A 16,518-nucleotide genomic window follows, 5' to 3' on the forward strand; every position below is an offset into this window, starting at 1 on the left:
ATCAAGTACTTTCTAGCTAGAGATATTAAAATACAAGAATCATTAAAAAATATTTTTATATTTGTAAAAATAATAAAAATTAAAAGTGTTATGATTTGTGTGTGAAGATCTCGAAAAATAGCATGTGTACAATGTAATTTTATTCTCACTCATTTTATTCTCTTCACAAAATTGCATATGTATTTTATTTTGCCCATTTTTAAAAATAGGATTGTTAAATCAAATAGTTTTATTAAAAGTAAAACCAGATATTTGTCAATGATGTCTTCTCAGCTCTGCACATAAAAAAAAATCAATATGTTTATGCAACCTGTTTCCATAATTTTAAAACATATAGATACGAAAAATAATTTTATTTATTTACACAGGATAAAAAAAAATTGTTCTCTCTCATTAAACGCTCGACACATAAATCACAGAATTTTTATAAATCATGAAATGGACAGCGTACATATATGATATTTACATAAGTATTAACGGATGTCATCAATTTTTATAAAAAGATGGTACATGGTAAAGTATCCCTACTGCTAACAACCGACAGTATTCGATCGAGACTATACAAGTCCTGATCGCGAAAGATCAATCCAATTGCATAACCGCAGGTAGCGTCGAATCGGTAGGAAAAGGTTACCCTCGGCACACAGTTCAAGTCACGTCGATGCGTGTTGAGTACCGGCGATGCGTGACCTTTCGCCATCGATCGATTCACATGTCATTCTTTAGCCGCCGCTCTATCATAAACTCTTGAGAAAGGATCCAACGAAAATACGTTCGTGGTACAAATATTTAGTTACATAAATATTTATGTAATTGGACACATGATACTCTGTATTTCCCTTGTCAATTCCTATTCAATTCCGCAGAATCATTGATCGTATGTAGTCCAATTCTCAAACATTTGCGCTTTGTAGATCTCGAGATGTAACTGATCCGTTTGTAATCTCAACGACGATAAGAATTTCTCGATATCCGTTTCACATGAATAAACATTATTTACTAAATCATCACTTGATACGTTCCTGTACTCCTGTTCCAAGTATTGTAGTACGTGATTAGATCGTGATGCTCGAGCGTTTATATGAGAAGAATAGAAATGTTCCCTCTGTTGATCACAATGGATTTGATTTGACAAGTACGCTTTGTCTGTACCTAAATTGTATAAACTAGAATCTGGGACCTGCGGATAACAGCTTTGCACCGGATTCAGTGAAGGTTGACGAGTTTTCTTCGCATTCACACTTGTACGTGAATTCAATGTCCTTGAACATCTCGTGGAAGCTATTGAATTACTCACATTTCCACTGTCCTTTGGATATTTATGAGACTTTACATGTTTGCCAAATGTATCTACATTGTTGTAAACAATATTATTTGTTTGTACAGGTGTATATTTTATTTGCTCGCCTTTAACTTTACCATGTTGAATACTTTTCCCATTGGATTTTTGGTCATTGCTACTACTATTAATAGGCAACACTTTTTGTTGTTTATTCAAAACAACTTTATCAGCACTTGGATACGCAACATCTTTCTCAGATGACACAAGTGACGACTCGCTCGAAGTACTGCACGTTTCTTCATTATTTTCATTATCATTCACTTGCCAAACTTCTTTCTTTTTATATGCTTCATTGGAGATTGTATTAGTAGAAACGCCACATTTCATATTTTGTATCTCGTGTTCACTTTCATTCTTAGACACTTGTGCACATTCTTTCTCTGTCAATTTATCATTTTCCAAAGAATTTTCAGATAATTGTGAATTTTCAGACAGTTCTTCTGTTAATTCATCATCTTTCGCATGCCATTTTGCTGTTTCCTGAAGAAGTGTTTTCATATCCGAGAATGACAAATTTTGCTCTCTTATTTTCTGAATCAAATCACGTGTCTCAGTTTCATTTAAACATGCTGTATAATCTATTATTTCTAGAAATTTTTCTTCAGGACTTCGAGAAGTTCTAAAATATTGTAATGCCTTGCGGTAGTCTTCAATTTCAGAGTCTGACATCATTAAACTTGGCATGTATTCTTCAATGTTTATAGGATAAGGAAAGAATGCATTAAATTTAGTTCCTAATGTACAGAAACGGGTCTTAAAATCTTCTATTTCTACATACATATCTATCAAATTAATATCTGAAGATGCTCTAGCTGCTGAATTTATATAAGTATGTTGCACCTCTTCATCATTACGAAGTTGTGGGAAAACGCACAAGAAAGCCCGCTTCTGTGTATCAAGAAAAGTTTTGAAAGCTGAAAAATATTCTTCATATACTAGTTTATAAAAAGAATCGGGCATGCCTTGATACCTTTTATCTAACAAATTAATTTCAAAATCAAGTAATTTTTTCCAATTAGAAGCTATTCTCAACATAGACTCTTCATCTTCATAAACGTTGTTATTTATGATAATTTTGTTAGCATACGTTATTAAATAATTGTTTACTATTATCCGTATGTTATCATTTTCACTGTTATCCAATTTATGTATAGGTAAAATATGACTCAAATCAATATCTGTAGTAGAAAATGCATTCTGAGATGTTTCCATGGATATTTTTTCATCGTTAATTATTTTATCCATAATTGGCATAATGTTTTCAGTATCTTTGAAGTTTAATGAATCTTTCATATATTCAACAAAGTTTTCAATTTCAGTATCCGATAATTTGCAATTTTCTTTATCTGATAAAACTACTTTAAACACGACATCTTTATTCAATTCTTCAATAGGAGAAAGATCTGAATTAGGTGTTATTGTAAATCTATATATGTTTCTTAATTCAGATGAGTTTGCAACTAACATTTTACTTTCTTCAGAATTTCCAACTGCAGAGTCTATAGTTGATACTTCCTTACATTTTTTAAAAGTATGAACTGCAGAATTGGTTTTGCCTTGAATATAATGTTGAAATAATGAACTAATTTGTATCTTCTCATCTAAATTAGATCTCAGTTTTACATTTGTATTATTAGAAGCAATTTTATGGCATTTTTTGTTTTTCAGCGAAGTACCATTACATTTTTTACGTTTTATTTTAGTGGAATTTCCATCATTATTCTTTGATAATAACGTATTAGTCGTCATGTGTTTTGGTGAAATACTTCTACAGTCGTCGGAATTTATAGGAATGCTATTATTTTCTGGTGATAAAGTATCGCCGTTTACTGTATTCTTGGGCGAAATATTGTTACATTCTTCATGTTCCACGATAGAAGCATTTGTAATATCATTTTCTGGTAGTGTATCACTATCTTCTGGAAGCAATATATGTTTTGACGTAGATATTGTTATAGGCGCACCATTTTCAGATTCAAGAATCGTTTTATCAATGGCTGGTAACTTTGTAAGACTTGTCTCAGATTCCAAATTAACTTTTTCAAACACCGAAGTATCATTAGCCCAAACATCTTCTGTATAATCAGGATTGAGTTTGAATAAATAATTTAATCCAATCGAAGTTAATAATTTTTTTAACGATGAAAGTTCATTTTCGGAAATGATTGTGATAGAAATTCCGTAAGACCCATAGCGACCAGCTCTGCCAATTCTATGTAAATATGTTGCCGGATCCGTAGGTATGTCCAAGTTTATAACCATATTAACGTTTTCTATATCTATACCTCTTGCAGTTAGATCTGTGGTCAGCATAATTCTACATTCTAAATTTCTTAAGTTTTCAATCGCTTCCAATCTTTTAGTCATAACCTGATTTCCAGCAATATACGAAGATGAAAAACCCAGTGAATTAATCTTATTGCTTACTGATTGAGCTCTATAATAACAGAAATAAAATAATAGTTAAGTCAATTAAAATATTAAAGTTAAATAACAATTAAAAAATAACTACGTACCGTGATTGATAATTTGAAAAGATTAGGCTTTGCTTAAATGGAATCTTGGTAAAGATTTTTACTAGCTCATCAACTTTGGTTTGTACCTAAAAATATGAACAGATGGATTATATAGAATTTATTTGTTAATAAAATAAAATAATTTCTTGTATATAAAGAGAAAATAAACCTGTTTCATCACATTGGGATGTGCTGGAACAATGACCACAAATTGTTTAATTCCAACCAAAACTGGTCCATCAATATTTGGTGATGTTAATATTGGAGAGGACATGTAAGTTTGCAAAAATGTTTCTAAATCCCCAGGATAAGTAGCACTTGAAGCTATAACTTGCTTACTGGATGGCAATTTAGAAAATATGAAACTAAACAAAAAACAATATAACTTTAACGATTTCCAAAATAAGTTGTTAATAACAAATTTAATTGGATAATATAGTACAGATTAATATATTTTATATATACTAGCCTATACCTAGGTCTATATAAAGCATAGATATTTTGAATGATGGAATGCCCAATATGAATTTCAACGAATAATATAATTATATTAATTATATCACAAGTCCAATTAGCTTATATGTTATACATAGTCATAAAATTAATTATCCGAACAATGTCATATCAATAATTTCTTCAAATCATTGTCCGAGTATTATAAAATGTAATTTTACATATGCTTTACAGCACTTTCAAGCTAATTTCTATTCATAATTAGACAGTCAACTGTGAAACTACCAGTGCTATAATACATACATAGAATTACAATTTTTAATATCCAGACAATTGGAAAAGATCAATATAATTGCATACTGTCTGGACAATTAATTTCACAACAGTATGTTTTTATATCATTGTAGCCTTTAATATAGGTATATTCTAATATATCACGTGTGTATAATATGTATACACATGTATGTGCATATGAATTTATTTAATATTTAATCTTTAAACTCAATACTAACTTGATATCTTTTTGAAAACTAATCTCCAATAATTTGTCTGCCTCATCAAGAACAAATAATCTGACTTTCGAAACTTGAAGAAACCCTTTTTCAATTAAATGTCTAATTCTACCAGGTGCGCCAATGGCTACATGGCATTTATTCAACTTTTTCTTATCTTCTTCTATTGAAATTCCTCCCACAAAATATTCGATTCCTAATCCTAAAAATAATAGATAAAAAGATAAAAATAAATTGTTTATAGAAAAAATATATATATATCAATATTTCACAGACTTCATACCTTCTATTTGTGAACCTATTGCTTTAATAACATAGGTTATTTGAATCGCAATTTCCCTTGTAGGTGCTACTATCAAAACTTGTGGCAATTGTATTGAAATATTTAAAGTTTCAAGAGCTATTACACTAAACACTAAAGTTTTTCCAGTTCCAGATTTTGCACGTACTATCAAATCTGTAAACAATTAATTTATTAATACTTTTAATATATTAGATATTATTCCTTAATATTACATATGTAATAATAATTAATACCAAATCCACAGCGGCCTAACGGAATGGCTTTCAACTGGATAGGAGATGGCTTATTAAATCCAGCAGACATTAACCCATCCAGAATCTCTTGTGGAAGTCTCATTTGATCAAATGTAACATTCTCTTCTATTTTTATATCATTAGTCCTCTGTTTTTTGTTTATGTCATGTGCAATGTATTGAGCCATTTTTCTACTAACACATAAATATATGTAAACATAAGAAATATAATTTAAAATGTAACAAATTTTGAACAAAGAAATAGCAATAAAAACGTATGCCTTTTTATAAAACGTGATATTACTTCAATTATGACATGAAAGATTTTATCGAACAATATTTATTCCATTAAAATTTCTTTAGACAGTATGTAAGATAACGCATTTAAAAAAGAAAGTCAGTATTATGTTTAACATATCTAATGTATAATATTTTTAGAAAAATAATGCGATTTATACAAACTTTTGATTTAGTTATAAGCCGATTTATTTCTTGGAAACACTGTAAACACCATGCTCTCACATGCTCTCCTGCAACGCACAAAATTGCGCGAGTTGCGTTCGAAAACTACGATGGTGAATGCGTTTTGGAAGGGTTATAATAAACGTGCACCAATAATAAGCGATTACTACTCGTGGTCCGTTCTTTTCAGCTTCCGTACTTCAAGCATGCGATACATCTTTTCTCTTTTACTGTCCATTGCCAAGAAAAAAAGATAAGAAATGACTTGCTAGGTTAGGTGGTGGAAAGAACAGACCATCGATTGTTCAGTATTTCGGGCTTTGCTGTGATCATTTTGTGAACGTAGGAAAATAATCCCAAATAACCCCCTATCGTAGTAATGTGAATTTAGAGCGACGTTTTTGGACGTTCTCTCAAGCTAACAAGAACGTCTAACACTGATTTTATTATTATAAAATCAAATATTTTATTATAAATTGAAATAAAAGCTAGTTTTTCCACAGCCAGTTGCTCTCGATGAAGTGTCTGTTAGTTTTCTAATTAAGGCAGTACTTTGGAGTGCTGCTGCCTTCGAATCGACGATAAATAAAGTTAAGATTTTGTGAACACTAATTAAGCCGCGGTGTTATTTTGATTGTCAAAGTAGAAAATTCTGTGAAAAATGGGACGCCGTTCGATCAACACCACGAAGAGTGGGAAATATATGAATCCCACTGATCAAGCAAGTAAGTAACTGAGAATCTAACCTAAGAGCCTCTTTAAGAATCTTTTTAAAGAAATAGTTTTCAATTAAAAGGATATATGTATTATTATTTGTCTGTATGTGTGTATAAAGCATAATATAATTGTCTTTTTTTTTAATCGTAGGAAAGGAAGCGCGTAAGAAGGAATTGAAAAAAAATAAAAAGCAACGACAATTAGTAAGAGCAGCAGTTTTGAAAGGCAAAGATCCAGCACAGATTATTGAAGAAATGGAGAAGATTGATCAGATGGGTTAGAGATTGCAGAGATTGCACTTTTAATTTTTAGGACATAGCACATATAAAAAATATTTTTACATATTCCTTTTATTTTTAGAATATAATGTAATGCAGCCACCTCCCTTGAATGAAAAAGTACTGAAAGACAAACGAAAAAAACTTAAGGAGACTTTAGACCGAGTCTTAAAAATGTATGTAAGTATGTAAATAGTACAATAGTAAATTTTTTCTTCAATAAAGTATTGGTAAGCTTGTGAAGAGATGGGAAATGGGGTTTTACAGTATAATTAATGTACTATCGCTTTTTTTTTAGGCGAAAGATGATCAAGAAAAATGGGCAGAACTGAAGGAACAATTGATACAGTATGAGCGTAGAAGAATAGATCTTGTTTCTTATTTTGAAGCTGTGCGACATGCACAGCAAGTACAAGTTGACGAAATTCCATTGCCATCAGCTGCCAATGATATATCCAGGATGTATCCAGGTAAAACTTCAATGCTCAATAATATTGTACAATAATATTTTTTTAGACAAAAACAAACTCAATATAGCCTCCAGACAATCAATAATGCTGTACAATATTCAAATATTGTGCAGTAATATTGAATGTCTAGAAGTTGCTCTCCCTCTCTCTCTCTCTCTCTCTCTCTCTCTCTCTCTCTCTCTCTCTCTCTCTCTCTCTAATAATTAGATATTATGATTGAAAATTTTTACAAAATTATACGATCAACATAAGTTTATTTTTTATAATATAATTTCATAATGCATCTTATAATTTTCATTTAGCACAATTTAGTAATATAAATCTCTCTACAGGTTCCTTAACATCACAGATTCCATTACCGGACATGCCACAGCCACCTGCACATATGTATCCACCTCATCCTCATTACATATCACAACACCATACTATAATAAATATTCCTGTACCACCAAGTATCTTAAAGAAGACCAGTGCATATGCAACTACTCCAGTTGTGCCTACATTGGCACCCAATAAAGAGCCGCCTGGTGTACCACCTTTTCCACCTCCAGAACTGTCAAGCGATGATGAAGATACTGAAAATGTACGTAAATCAGCAATTGTTTTCGCGATAAGAGAAAAATATTTTAATATTTATGAAATCAGCAGGTAAAGGAACCACCAGCAAAATCAAGAACGATTCGATTCGCCGATGATAAAGAGGACAACAAACAAGAGTCGGAAAACAAGGAGAAAGACGCGGAAAAGGAGAAAGAAAAGGATAGAGATATGGCAAAAGTCAAACCGACTACGTTGCAGCAAAAAATGTTGGCAATGGCGGGACAAGATATTGATCAATTTATGCGAGAAATGGAAGTTGTCCATAAGAGAAGAGAGACCGAGCGTGCTCAAGATCTAAACGCGCGATTGTCGCTGCTCGAGACGGAAAACGAATCTAATGCTAAATCTGGCAATAATAAATCTAATAACAAAGGAGATGACGAGGAGATAGAACCACCTGGGGCATCGGAACATCTCGCTGGACATGGACAGCACACGTCTCATCCCCATGCTCAGCACACACAGCAACATGGGACAATGCCACCAATGGGTATGCCACCTCCACCTCTGCTTTATAGGCCACCTCCACCACCGTTGCATCTCAGAATGCCGCCGCCGCCGCCACCTCGTATTGGACTCCGTTTACCACCTGGTAATATATTAAGATTATTGTTTTTTTTTTTTTACTTAAACTCTTTTATCTTGAAGTTTGTAATTTTTACCAAAAAAACTTAGAAATTTAATTTTTTTATAGTCGGGCGGTATTCATAGTCCGACCTCAAGTTTAAGATCGTTTTAAGTCTGGTTATGAGCAGTCTTAAGACTCTGTACAGCTAATGAAATACAGTGACTCAAAATACTATTTAACGATCCTGAAAAGATTGAATATGAATAGTAGACTATGAATACTAGTAATGTAGTTATACATATATAAAAGAGATAATGTAAAAAATATAAATGTAATTGTTTTACAGGTCCACCACCTGGAATGCCGAGAATACTGAGACCCGGACCTCCAAGTATACCTAGAATGCCACCGCCGCAAATGCAGATGTCGAATATGTCGAATATAGCAAATCCTCAGATACAAACACAATCGGGAACTGCTGCACAACCCAAAACACCCAATGTTCTTTCCGCTGCACCGCAGTTAATTAATCGAAAAGACAAAGATGGAAAAAGTACCACCACTATTGAAGCAAAACCACAAATTAGGAATTTGGCTGCTGACGTTACTAGATTTTTACCAACATCTTTACGTGTAAAGAGGGACGATAAGAAAAAATCCAGCAATATTTCCAGGATTACGGAAAGGCCACCGGAAACGCAGCCGCTTAGGACAACACAACCTAAAACTAAGGATGATGCATATATGCAATTTATGCAAGAAATGGAAGGATTACTCTGAAAAGTGTACTCTTTACTTAATTGAAATCAATATATGAATTTTGTACAATATTCAATGTAATTGTGAACATACACATGCCCTTTCTGTTACTTAATTAAATCTGGATATTGTCAATATCTTTAAATATAAGATAAAAATAATAATGAAAATAAGAAATACGACATGCAGAATTTTAATTAAAGAGATTGGAAAAATAACATATTAAGGCCTCAGAATCAATATTGCACAGAATATTTAATGTTAATATTATTTATTTTATTTCTTTTGAATTTATTCTTTATTTTTCTTGACAAAAATGCAAAAATAGTTATTCAGCGTATAAATAAATGTATACCTAATACGTTTTTTAAGTAAAGCTTTTTATCTTAATTTTTTTTAATAAATTTGTAGAAAAGTGTAATAAAAAACTTAAGCGTATTTTTTTGCTTTTATTTAATGTGAAACATAAAATACTAAATTATAATAGATCTGTGAACATAAACAATATTTTCATGTTTCTATATTTGTGAAACAAAAAATTTTTGAACGATTAAAATTTAACATCAAATAAAAAATTATACGTCTATTTCTTAATTAAACGCTGTTTTTATTTTCTCTATTCTTGTAAGGCGCACTTCATTTAATACTCGCAACGATTGCGAGCATTATTTATCCTTGTTTATTATTTGACAAACCACAAGGATGAAATAATTCCAGCGTTACGAGCGATGAGTCGAACGCACTTGTAATATTTTATCACGTAACTTCATAAAGTAACAATTTCACATTTTGCGCGATTTAAATTGTAAATTATAATTTCGCAACAAGTGTGAATTAATTTAAGTTTGAAAAACTCGCCATCGTATATGCCGCGCGATGACGAATCAATATGGCGGATGAGAAAGCGATATGGCGGACTTGTCACTTCCGACTTCCGATGGTCCGAAAGACCGGCGTCATTTCCCTCTCCTGCATTATAGCATACGCTCGGTGGCGAGTGTGGTGCGTATGAAGTGATATTGAATTTCATATACGTAAGAAAAATAGTGTCAAGCGGCTGACTGAATAAGCTAAACGTACTGGTTCAAGACCTCGTTCCTTTTACAACTGATTTTGTTTATCGTCGTCAACTGAATTGAAGCTTTAAGTCGAGGTCGATCGTGGACGTTGCGTTCCTTGCTTCAATATGTACACGCGAAGCAGACAAAGCCAGCAAAACTACGGCAACGGTATGACTTTTATCATATTAATAGGAATTTTGCACTGTATAATTCCGTGATATCGTCTCGTGTCTCGTCGCATCGGCGACAACGCGACAAGACGAGAGCGATTTCTCGCAAGGGAGAAAAAATCAATACCGCGTACGCCGGTTAATGGGAAATGGCGGTCCTTCGTCGAGTTTTCGCGTTAGCGGAGCGCTTGTTGAGAACATGGCGCGACATCGCTATTTACTTATCATAACGATACGATTTGCCAAAATATGCTGAGCCGTACCATTTACGAGCGCGTTCCATTGTAATGAAATATTTGGACACGAAACTCTCCCCCCCCCCCTCTTCTCTCTTTTGGTTTTTATTGAAAAAACCGAAAGAATATTCTTACGATTTGGCGTGTTGAGCCTTGTAAGGTGTTAATAAGTAATTCGACCTTGTAGGACGGAATCCGAACAATCCTCAATCCCAGGGAAGCCAAGGATCTCAAGGATCTTACTCAATGCCTGTAAGTCTCTTCTTTTTATTGATCTAAATATATTTAGATAATTTTTGACTATATTTTCATGTACGATATTTATATTGTATAGATAAAAATAAATAAAATAGTTTATTAATGCAAGCCAGATTTAATAAATCTGACTTGAAATTATTTTACTATATAAGCATACACTGTTAAAAAAAGTACGTTTAATTTAATGTAATGTAACGAAAGCAAATTTCAAGCAGGTATATTAAAAACATTTAATTTTGTTAAAAGTACATTAAATTTTATTCACAATATACTTTTCAGTTACAGATTAAATTTAATATACTTGTATAACTTAAAAGTAGATTGAGTTTTATGACATTTTTAACAGTGCAATTGTTGCTATTTAGAAAAAAGGGTTAAATGGATAGACATTACTACATAGGCTGTGTTTCGAAATTTACTGCCAGTACTGAAAAGCTATAGTATATGTAACAAACTATAGATTTTTAGTACTTATAGTGAATTTTGGAACACAGCCATATTATAAAATCATTTCTAGTTGTATAGGATACAAAAGCTTAAGTTTAAGAATTCTGAAAAAGACATGGACAGAAAAGTATAAGAGCCTTATATGTGTAATCAATCTATAGGTATAGATATATATTTACTAATGCAGGAAATATAAAAATTTTAGGTCTTTAATTTATATTTTTTATGAAATTTCAATAGATTTTTAAATTTTTCTCATTTTACCAGTACTGTTGTATATAATACTACACATATATAGTACATTATAACACAAATATATGAATTATATATATGTTATTCTAAAACTTGAGCAAATTGATAAACAATCTTCACATTTTTCTTATGTAAAAAAATGGATATTTAAATATTAAAATATAGTTAATAATATTCTTCTCACAAAATTTATTGATTTGTACTTAAGAATTAAATTACACAATTTTTTATATAAATTCTTTAATCGTGCATTTTCTTTAAGAATAAAAATTGATTTAATAATGCTTATAAAATACAAAACTTTTATAAAAATTAATTGTAGGATTACACGAGTAATTCTTCATAAATTATTAAAAACATTTTATTTATTTATATAGAATTGATGATAGCTAATATATATTGCTCTATTTCTTATTCTATAAAAATAAAGAATATTCCTTGTATTATAATTCTATATGGATAAATGTGGAGAACAAAAATTAATAAAATTTATTAAATTTAAGTTTAAAAACCATTTAAAAAATATTTATGATTTGTCATTCTGTCATATGTTAAGAGATATTGTTATAAAATTATTTTTTTAATTATTTTTGTTGCAGTACTATTTGTTATTGTTATAATGTATGTAAATACTTCAAAAAGGTACAATTCTTATACTACTAAAAATTATCCATATCTATTTCAAAATAAAAATTAATTTATATAACATAACAATTAATTTATATTTGATACAAATTTTAACTTTTTAAAAAAATGAAAATTAAATATACTGTGCTAAATAGTTTATTACTTTAACCTTTGATTACCGTCATGTTTCACACATACTGATATCTGTAGTGTTTTGCTCCTTCTATAATCCTTTTATACTATTATGGCAATCAATAGCTTCCACAGTTTTAATTACTTAGATAATATCAGTGTTGGAGATTGTATTATTAATCACGCTAAAATGTAAATTTTTTGTTTCAAAATTTAACAAAAAGTCCACGACGGTAGTTAAAGACAAATAAGTTTAGTGTGTTACATAAATAATAAGCATTTGCCAGTATTGATTATAAATATTAATTGTATGTGAAATTAAACAATATAATGACATGCCTGTTTTTACAAACATGCATGTAAATACAAATTCCATATGCTGTTGACAAGATTTTCACTTGCATGTACTAATTAGTGGTCTCTACTGTCCCCTTCCCTGCAACGCAGGTACTAGTAGCTATACAACAATACCGAGGAGGTGCATTCGACCAAAGACTAGGTCGTCGGTTACCCACATAGCATACCCTACCGTAGGCCGTTTTCTTGGTAGTTCGTGCTGAACTCGTGCCTAAGCAAATTTCTCATAGAAATGCTACGTTATTATAAGCATTCTACTTGTTACCTTAAATCCTCGATTCTCAAACGTCTTATTTAAATTTAATAAGAAATTATTTGGATCTTTTAATTTACAATATTTACATCAAAATCCTACAATATGATTTTATACCATAAATTTAATATTTTTCTAATCTCTTTATTTTTTATGTATTTTAATTTGTCAATAAAAAATAATTTTTAATTTATTGTTTTTTTACAAATGTCTGTGTAAGAAACACAGTAAAACATGCCATTTATTAATAGCAAATTTTTAATTTCACGAACTTAGCTAAGTCATGAGTAAAGAGACGTTGGCCACAGTAAAGGTAACATGGTTGGTATGAGCTATGGGGGTAGCATTTAATTATTGTAACACGATACTAGACCTTGGTGGGGTAGCACAACCGTAGAGGTTCCTTGTGTAGCGGCGACCCACCCTATGTTTTACAGTATAATACACAAGGAAACTATCAAGCATCGCAGCTTCAACAAAGCAATTATAAACAAGACAACGTACAAAACTCACAAGGATTCAAATCACAGCAGCAACAGCAACAACAACCAGCGCAAATGTCAGCAACTGCGTCAGCCCGGCCTTTACCACCTATACCACCTACACAACAACTAAAACAACAGCAGTTACAACAACAAGGACAACAGCAAAAGTTACAGCAGCAGCAACAACAACAGCAGCAAGGACAACAACAAAAGTTACAACTGCAGCAGCAGCAGCAGCAAAAATTACTACAGCAACAACAACAGCAACAATCGCCGCAGCAGCAAATAAATCAACAAGCTATGCAACAGCAGGCACCACAGCAGCAGCAACAGCCAATGCCGCAACGATTGAAGCCGATCTTGAAGCAAAGTACACCAATTGCACAGCCGGCTGCAACTGTTGCGCAATCTATGACTTCTCAACCTCCTCCAATGCCTCCAAACTCTACTAATAATAATGCTGATATGTCGGATGATAATATAAAGAATGACATGGATGTTGATATGCAAGATGCCCAACCAAGATGGCGAAGAAAGATACCTGGATGTAAGTACTTCCAAATTATAGACTATAGAAATGTATTAGTTTTTACATTTCTGTAATTTTTTAAGATTATAATTTAAATATTTTGAACGTTTTAAATAAAAACATATAACGAAGATAAGTCTATTATAATATTCTAATGTAAGTAATTAATAAAGTAGTTATAGATTTGATAATTTTTTTGACATTATTGTACATAGATTTTTAATCATATAGTCATATGATGTTAAAAAGATATTCAAGCTTACCTGAAAGTAAGATCAAAAAATTTGCAATTAAAATAATTAAAGTTACAGTAATATTCGTTATTTATATCATAATTTAAGATTAAATCTTTTTGTGATGACACTTCACTGCGCAAATTTGAAGATTCGGGAGTATTGTTCTTGATTCTATTGTTAGCCTTGAGCATAGACTCTCCTGTAATCAATGTGAATTTCTCCACTGATAATATAAAATAAATTCTAATTATTTATAGTATATTATATGTATATTACTAACTTAACTATTTTTATAGTTAAAGTAAATAAGAAATTGAAACGTCTTCGTATGAATCAACGTCTAAGAAAAACTTTACAACCCAAAAACGCAATCATGGTATTAAACGAGATGAAAGCTGGAGTTCAATTTACATTCCCTGAATCACAAGGACCTATGCCAAATTCGCTTTATCTCGTTCATGCTGAAGTAAGTATTTTGTTACTTTAATTAAAATTTTATTGTGATTCTTACAATATATATTACTAAATATGTAATATGCCATGTTAAACTTTATTTTCAAAATGCTTTATTAACATTTATTTATAGCTTGATGGTAAAACTTATGTTGGACAAGGATTATCTAAACCACTTGCTCGTCAAAATGCTGCAGAAAATGCATTAAAGGCTTTATTACTTGAAAAAATGACAGCAGCATCTATGAAAGCACGTCTAGATGCTGAATCAGATGGACAAACTACTAATATACCTATGGATGGAATAAAAGAAGATAGTAATGACGATAGCAGTACTGCTATGGACACTGCTACTGAAGATGAAATTCCATGGAGTTCATTGGCCAGTTTTGCACTTTATAAGCTTTTCCTTGAATGGCATAATCAGGGAACATCAGTTCCAGTCCCACGACCTGGTTTACCAAATGCAAAAGGAGTCAAAAAAGACTCAACTCTTACTGCTGCAAAAACTCCTGCTCAAAAGGAACTCCCACCCAATCCTACGAGTATACATCCAGTTATGTTACTGAACCAAATGAGACCTGGACTAACATATACAGAGCTGAGCCGTGTTGGTAACCCACCAAATACAATGTTTACTCTGGCCGTTGAAATTGGTGGAGTTGAATATTCAGGAACAGGTATATTCTAAGAATTATTGTGAAATATTTTTGCAATTGTTCATATATAAATAATAATTTTGATTTTCCAGCTAAAAACAAAAAAGATGCCAAGAAAGCAGCAGCTAAATCAGCATTACTGGCATTATATAACTTAGCCTATCCAGAGGATACTTCTAAAGAATTAACGGCAATTGGTTAAAGTGAACATTACCTAATACAAACTCTTCAAAGATGATGTTACACTCAGATTAGTTTTTTTTTTTTTTTACTTTTAGTCACAAAGTATCAGTAATTATTTTTAATGATTTGATGACAATTCCACCTATGAGCTAATTCTGTCATTTATCCATATTGACAATCTTGAATGTTTTTGCGTTTTATTTTGTATTTCATCTTCGTACATGATAAATGTATGCGTAATGATGAAATTATTATATGATCGTTGTCATGTCAAAATACAAATATACAAATTATGAATCACATGATTCAAATAATTCAATAACACCTGATTTCTTGTAACATTATTTTGTCTTGTATATTTTTTAGTCTATATATTTTTCAAAAATCAATGTATCCAACATAGACTAGAAAAAAATTATATAACTAAATCCTTAATTTTTATTGTGTATACATATTAAAAATTTAATTATATATACATATATAATTGAATTTGCATTATATAATTAAATATATAATTTGATATTTTTAATGACGTTTGGAATAATTACAGAAAGAATAATATTACAAGAAGTTGGACACATTAAATCAATTTTTTTACCTTTTTTTTCATGATTAATACAAATATAATAGCTTGTCAATGAAATGATTAATGAAACACCGATTAGAATGCATTGTAGCTTATATTTTTTGGTATAGAAATCTAGTAATAATTTCACACACATTTAGAATTTGAAAGAAAAATTTTACCATAAGTAATTTACATCGTATTAGCAAAGTGTTCTTCACAATAAGCAAATTATAATTTTTATTATAATCACATTTCAATTATTGCAATAATAACAATGGTTACATAACCCATTGTTTTATTACGTAGTGTTAATATACTGTTAAAACAGTATTGTAATGAATGTATTAAACATTAATGTATTCACAATAAAATATTAACTTTACAAACGGCATATATTCA

The 16,518-nt window shown here is 30.9% G+C and overlaps 3 protein-coding genes across 6 annotated transcripts; 2 read left to right on the top strand and 1 right to left on the bottom strand.

The window, feature by feature from the left end:
- Positions 1 to 334: 334 nt before the first annotated feature.
- On the bottom strand, positions 335 to 5,979 carry LOC105208090. Its single transcript, XM_011177848.3, has 7 exons — positions 5,822 to 5,979; positions 5,361 to 5,551; positions 5,107 to 5,280; positions 4,824 to 5,025; positions 4,028 to 4,223; positions 3,859 to 3,944; positions 335 to 3,779 (listed from the first exon to the last, which is right to left on the bottom strand). Exons 2-7 carry the CDS (start codon positions 5,545 to 5,547, stop codon positions 869 to 871), a joined length of 3,756 nt encoding a protein of 1,251 aa, XP_011176150.1. The 5' UTR covers positions 5,548 to 5,551; positions 5,822 to 5,979; the 3' UTR covers positions 335 to 868.
- Positions 5,980 to 6,163: 184 nt separating this feature from the next.
- On the top strand, positions 6,164 to 9,433 carry LOC105208088 (WW domain-binding protein 11). 2 transcript variants are annotated; one of them, XM_011177846.3, is made up of 7 exons: positions 6,164 to 6,546; positions 6,689 to 6,814; positions 6,899 to 6,996; positions 7,115 to 7,286; positions 7,619 to 7,869; positions 7,932 to 8,478; positions 8,801 to 9,433. In XM_011177846.3, the coding sequence occupies exons 1-7, from the start codon at positions 6,483 to 6,485 to the stop codon at positions 9,232 to 9,234; spliced, it is 1,692 nt and encodes a 563-aa protein (XP_011176148.1). In that variant the 5' UTR covers positions 6,164 to 6,482; the 3' UTR covers positions 9,235 to 9,433. The 2 variants fall into 2 exon arrangements, with proteins under 2 accessions (XP_011176148.1, XP_011176149.1); XM_011177847.3 differs by having other exon boundaries at positions 7,935 to 8,478.
- A 711-nt stretch (positions 9,434 to 10,144) lies between these two features.
- Positions 10,145 to 16,510, top strand: LOC105208091 (interleukin enhancer-binding factor 3). Of its 3 annotated transcripts, none has more exons than XM_039448941.1 (6): positions 10,145 to 10,442; positions 10,868 to 10,932; positions 12,844 to 14,038; positions 14,553 to 14,722; positions 14,843 to 15,389; positions 15,461 to 16,510. In XM_039448941.1, exons 3-6 carry the CDS (start codon positions 13,564 to 13,566, stop codon positions 15,568 to 15,570), a joined length of 1,302 nt encoding a protein of 433 aa, XP_039304875.1. In that variant the 5' UTR covers positions 10,145 to 10,442; positions 10,868 to 10,932; positions 12,844 to 13,563; the 3' UTR covers positions 15,571 to 16,510. The 3 variants fall into 3 exon arrangements, with proteins under 3 accessions (XP_039304875.1, XP_011176154.1, XP_011176153.1); XM_011177852.3 differs by having other exon boundaries at positions 10,152 to 10,442; positions 13,537 to 14,038; XM_011177851.3 differs by having other exon boundaries at positions 10,154 to 10,442; positions 13,444 to 14,038.
- The last annotated feature ends 8 nt before the right edge of the window (positions 16,511 to 16,518 follow it).

This window comes from Solenopsis invicta, chromosome 1, assembly GCF_016802725.1.
Source record: "Solenopsis invicta isolate M01_SB chromosome 1, UNIL_Sinv_3.0, whole genome shotgun sequence".
Classification (NCBI taxonomy): Eukaryota; Metazoa; Arthropoda; class Insecta; order Hymenoptera; family Formicidae; genus Solenopsis; species Solenopsis invicta.

What these genes read in the sequence shown, in the direction of transcription:
- LOC105208090 (XM_011177848.3), bottom strand. Translation starts at nt 5,547, where the DNA reads ATGGCTCAATACATTGCACATGACATAAACAAAAAACAGAGGACTAAT. An exon ending in GTTAGGCCGCTGTGGATTTG is followed by an intron (nt 5,281 to 5,360) that starts GTATTAATTATT and finishes AATTGTTTACAG; the next exon opens with ATTTGATAGTACGTGCAAAA. An exon ending in AATAGGTTCACAAATAGAAG is followed by an intron (nt 5,026 to 5,106) that starts GTATGAAGTCTG and finishes TATTATTTTTAG; the next exon opens with GATTAGGAATCGAATATTTT.
- LOC105208091 (XM_011177851.3), top strand. Translation starts at nt 10,400, where the DNA reads ATGTACACGCGAAGCAGACAAAGCCAGCAAAACTACGGCAACG. An exon ending in CCAGCAAAACTACGGCAACG is followed by an intron (nt 10,443 to 10,867) that starts GTATGACTTTTA and finishes TCGACCTTGTAG; the next exon opens with GACGGAATCCGAACAATCCT. An exon ending in GCGAAGAAAGATACCTGGAT is followed by an intron (nt 14,039 to 14,552) that starts GTAAGTACTTCC and finishes CTATTTTTATAG; the next exon opens with TTAAAGTAAATAAGAAATTG.
- LOC105208088 (XM_011177846.3), top strand. Translation starts at nt 6,483, where the DNA reads ATGGGACGCCGTTCGATCAACACCACGAAGAGTGGGAAATATATGAAT. An exon ending in ACCGAGTCTTAAAAATGTAT is followed by an intron (nt 6,997 to 7,114) that starts GTAAGTATGTAA and finishes CTTTTTTTTTAG; the next exon opens with GCGAAAGATGATCAAGAAAA. An exon ending in TGGACTCCGTTTACCACCTG is followed by an intron (nt 8,479 to 8,800) that starts GTAATATATTAA and finishes ATTGTTTTACAG; the next exon opens with GTCCACCACCTGGAATGCCG.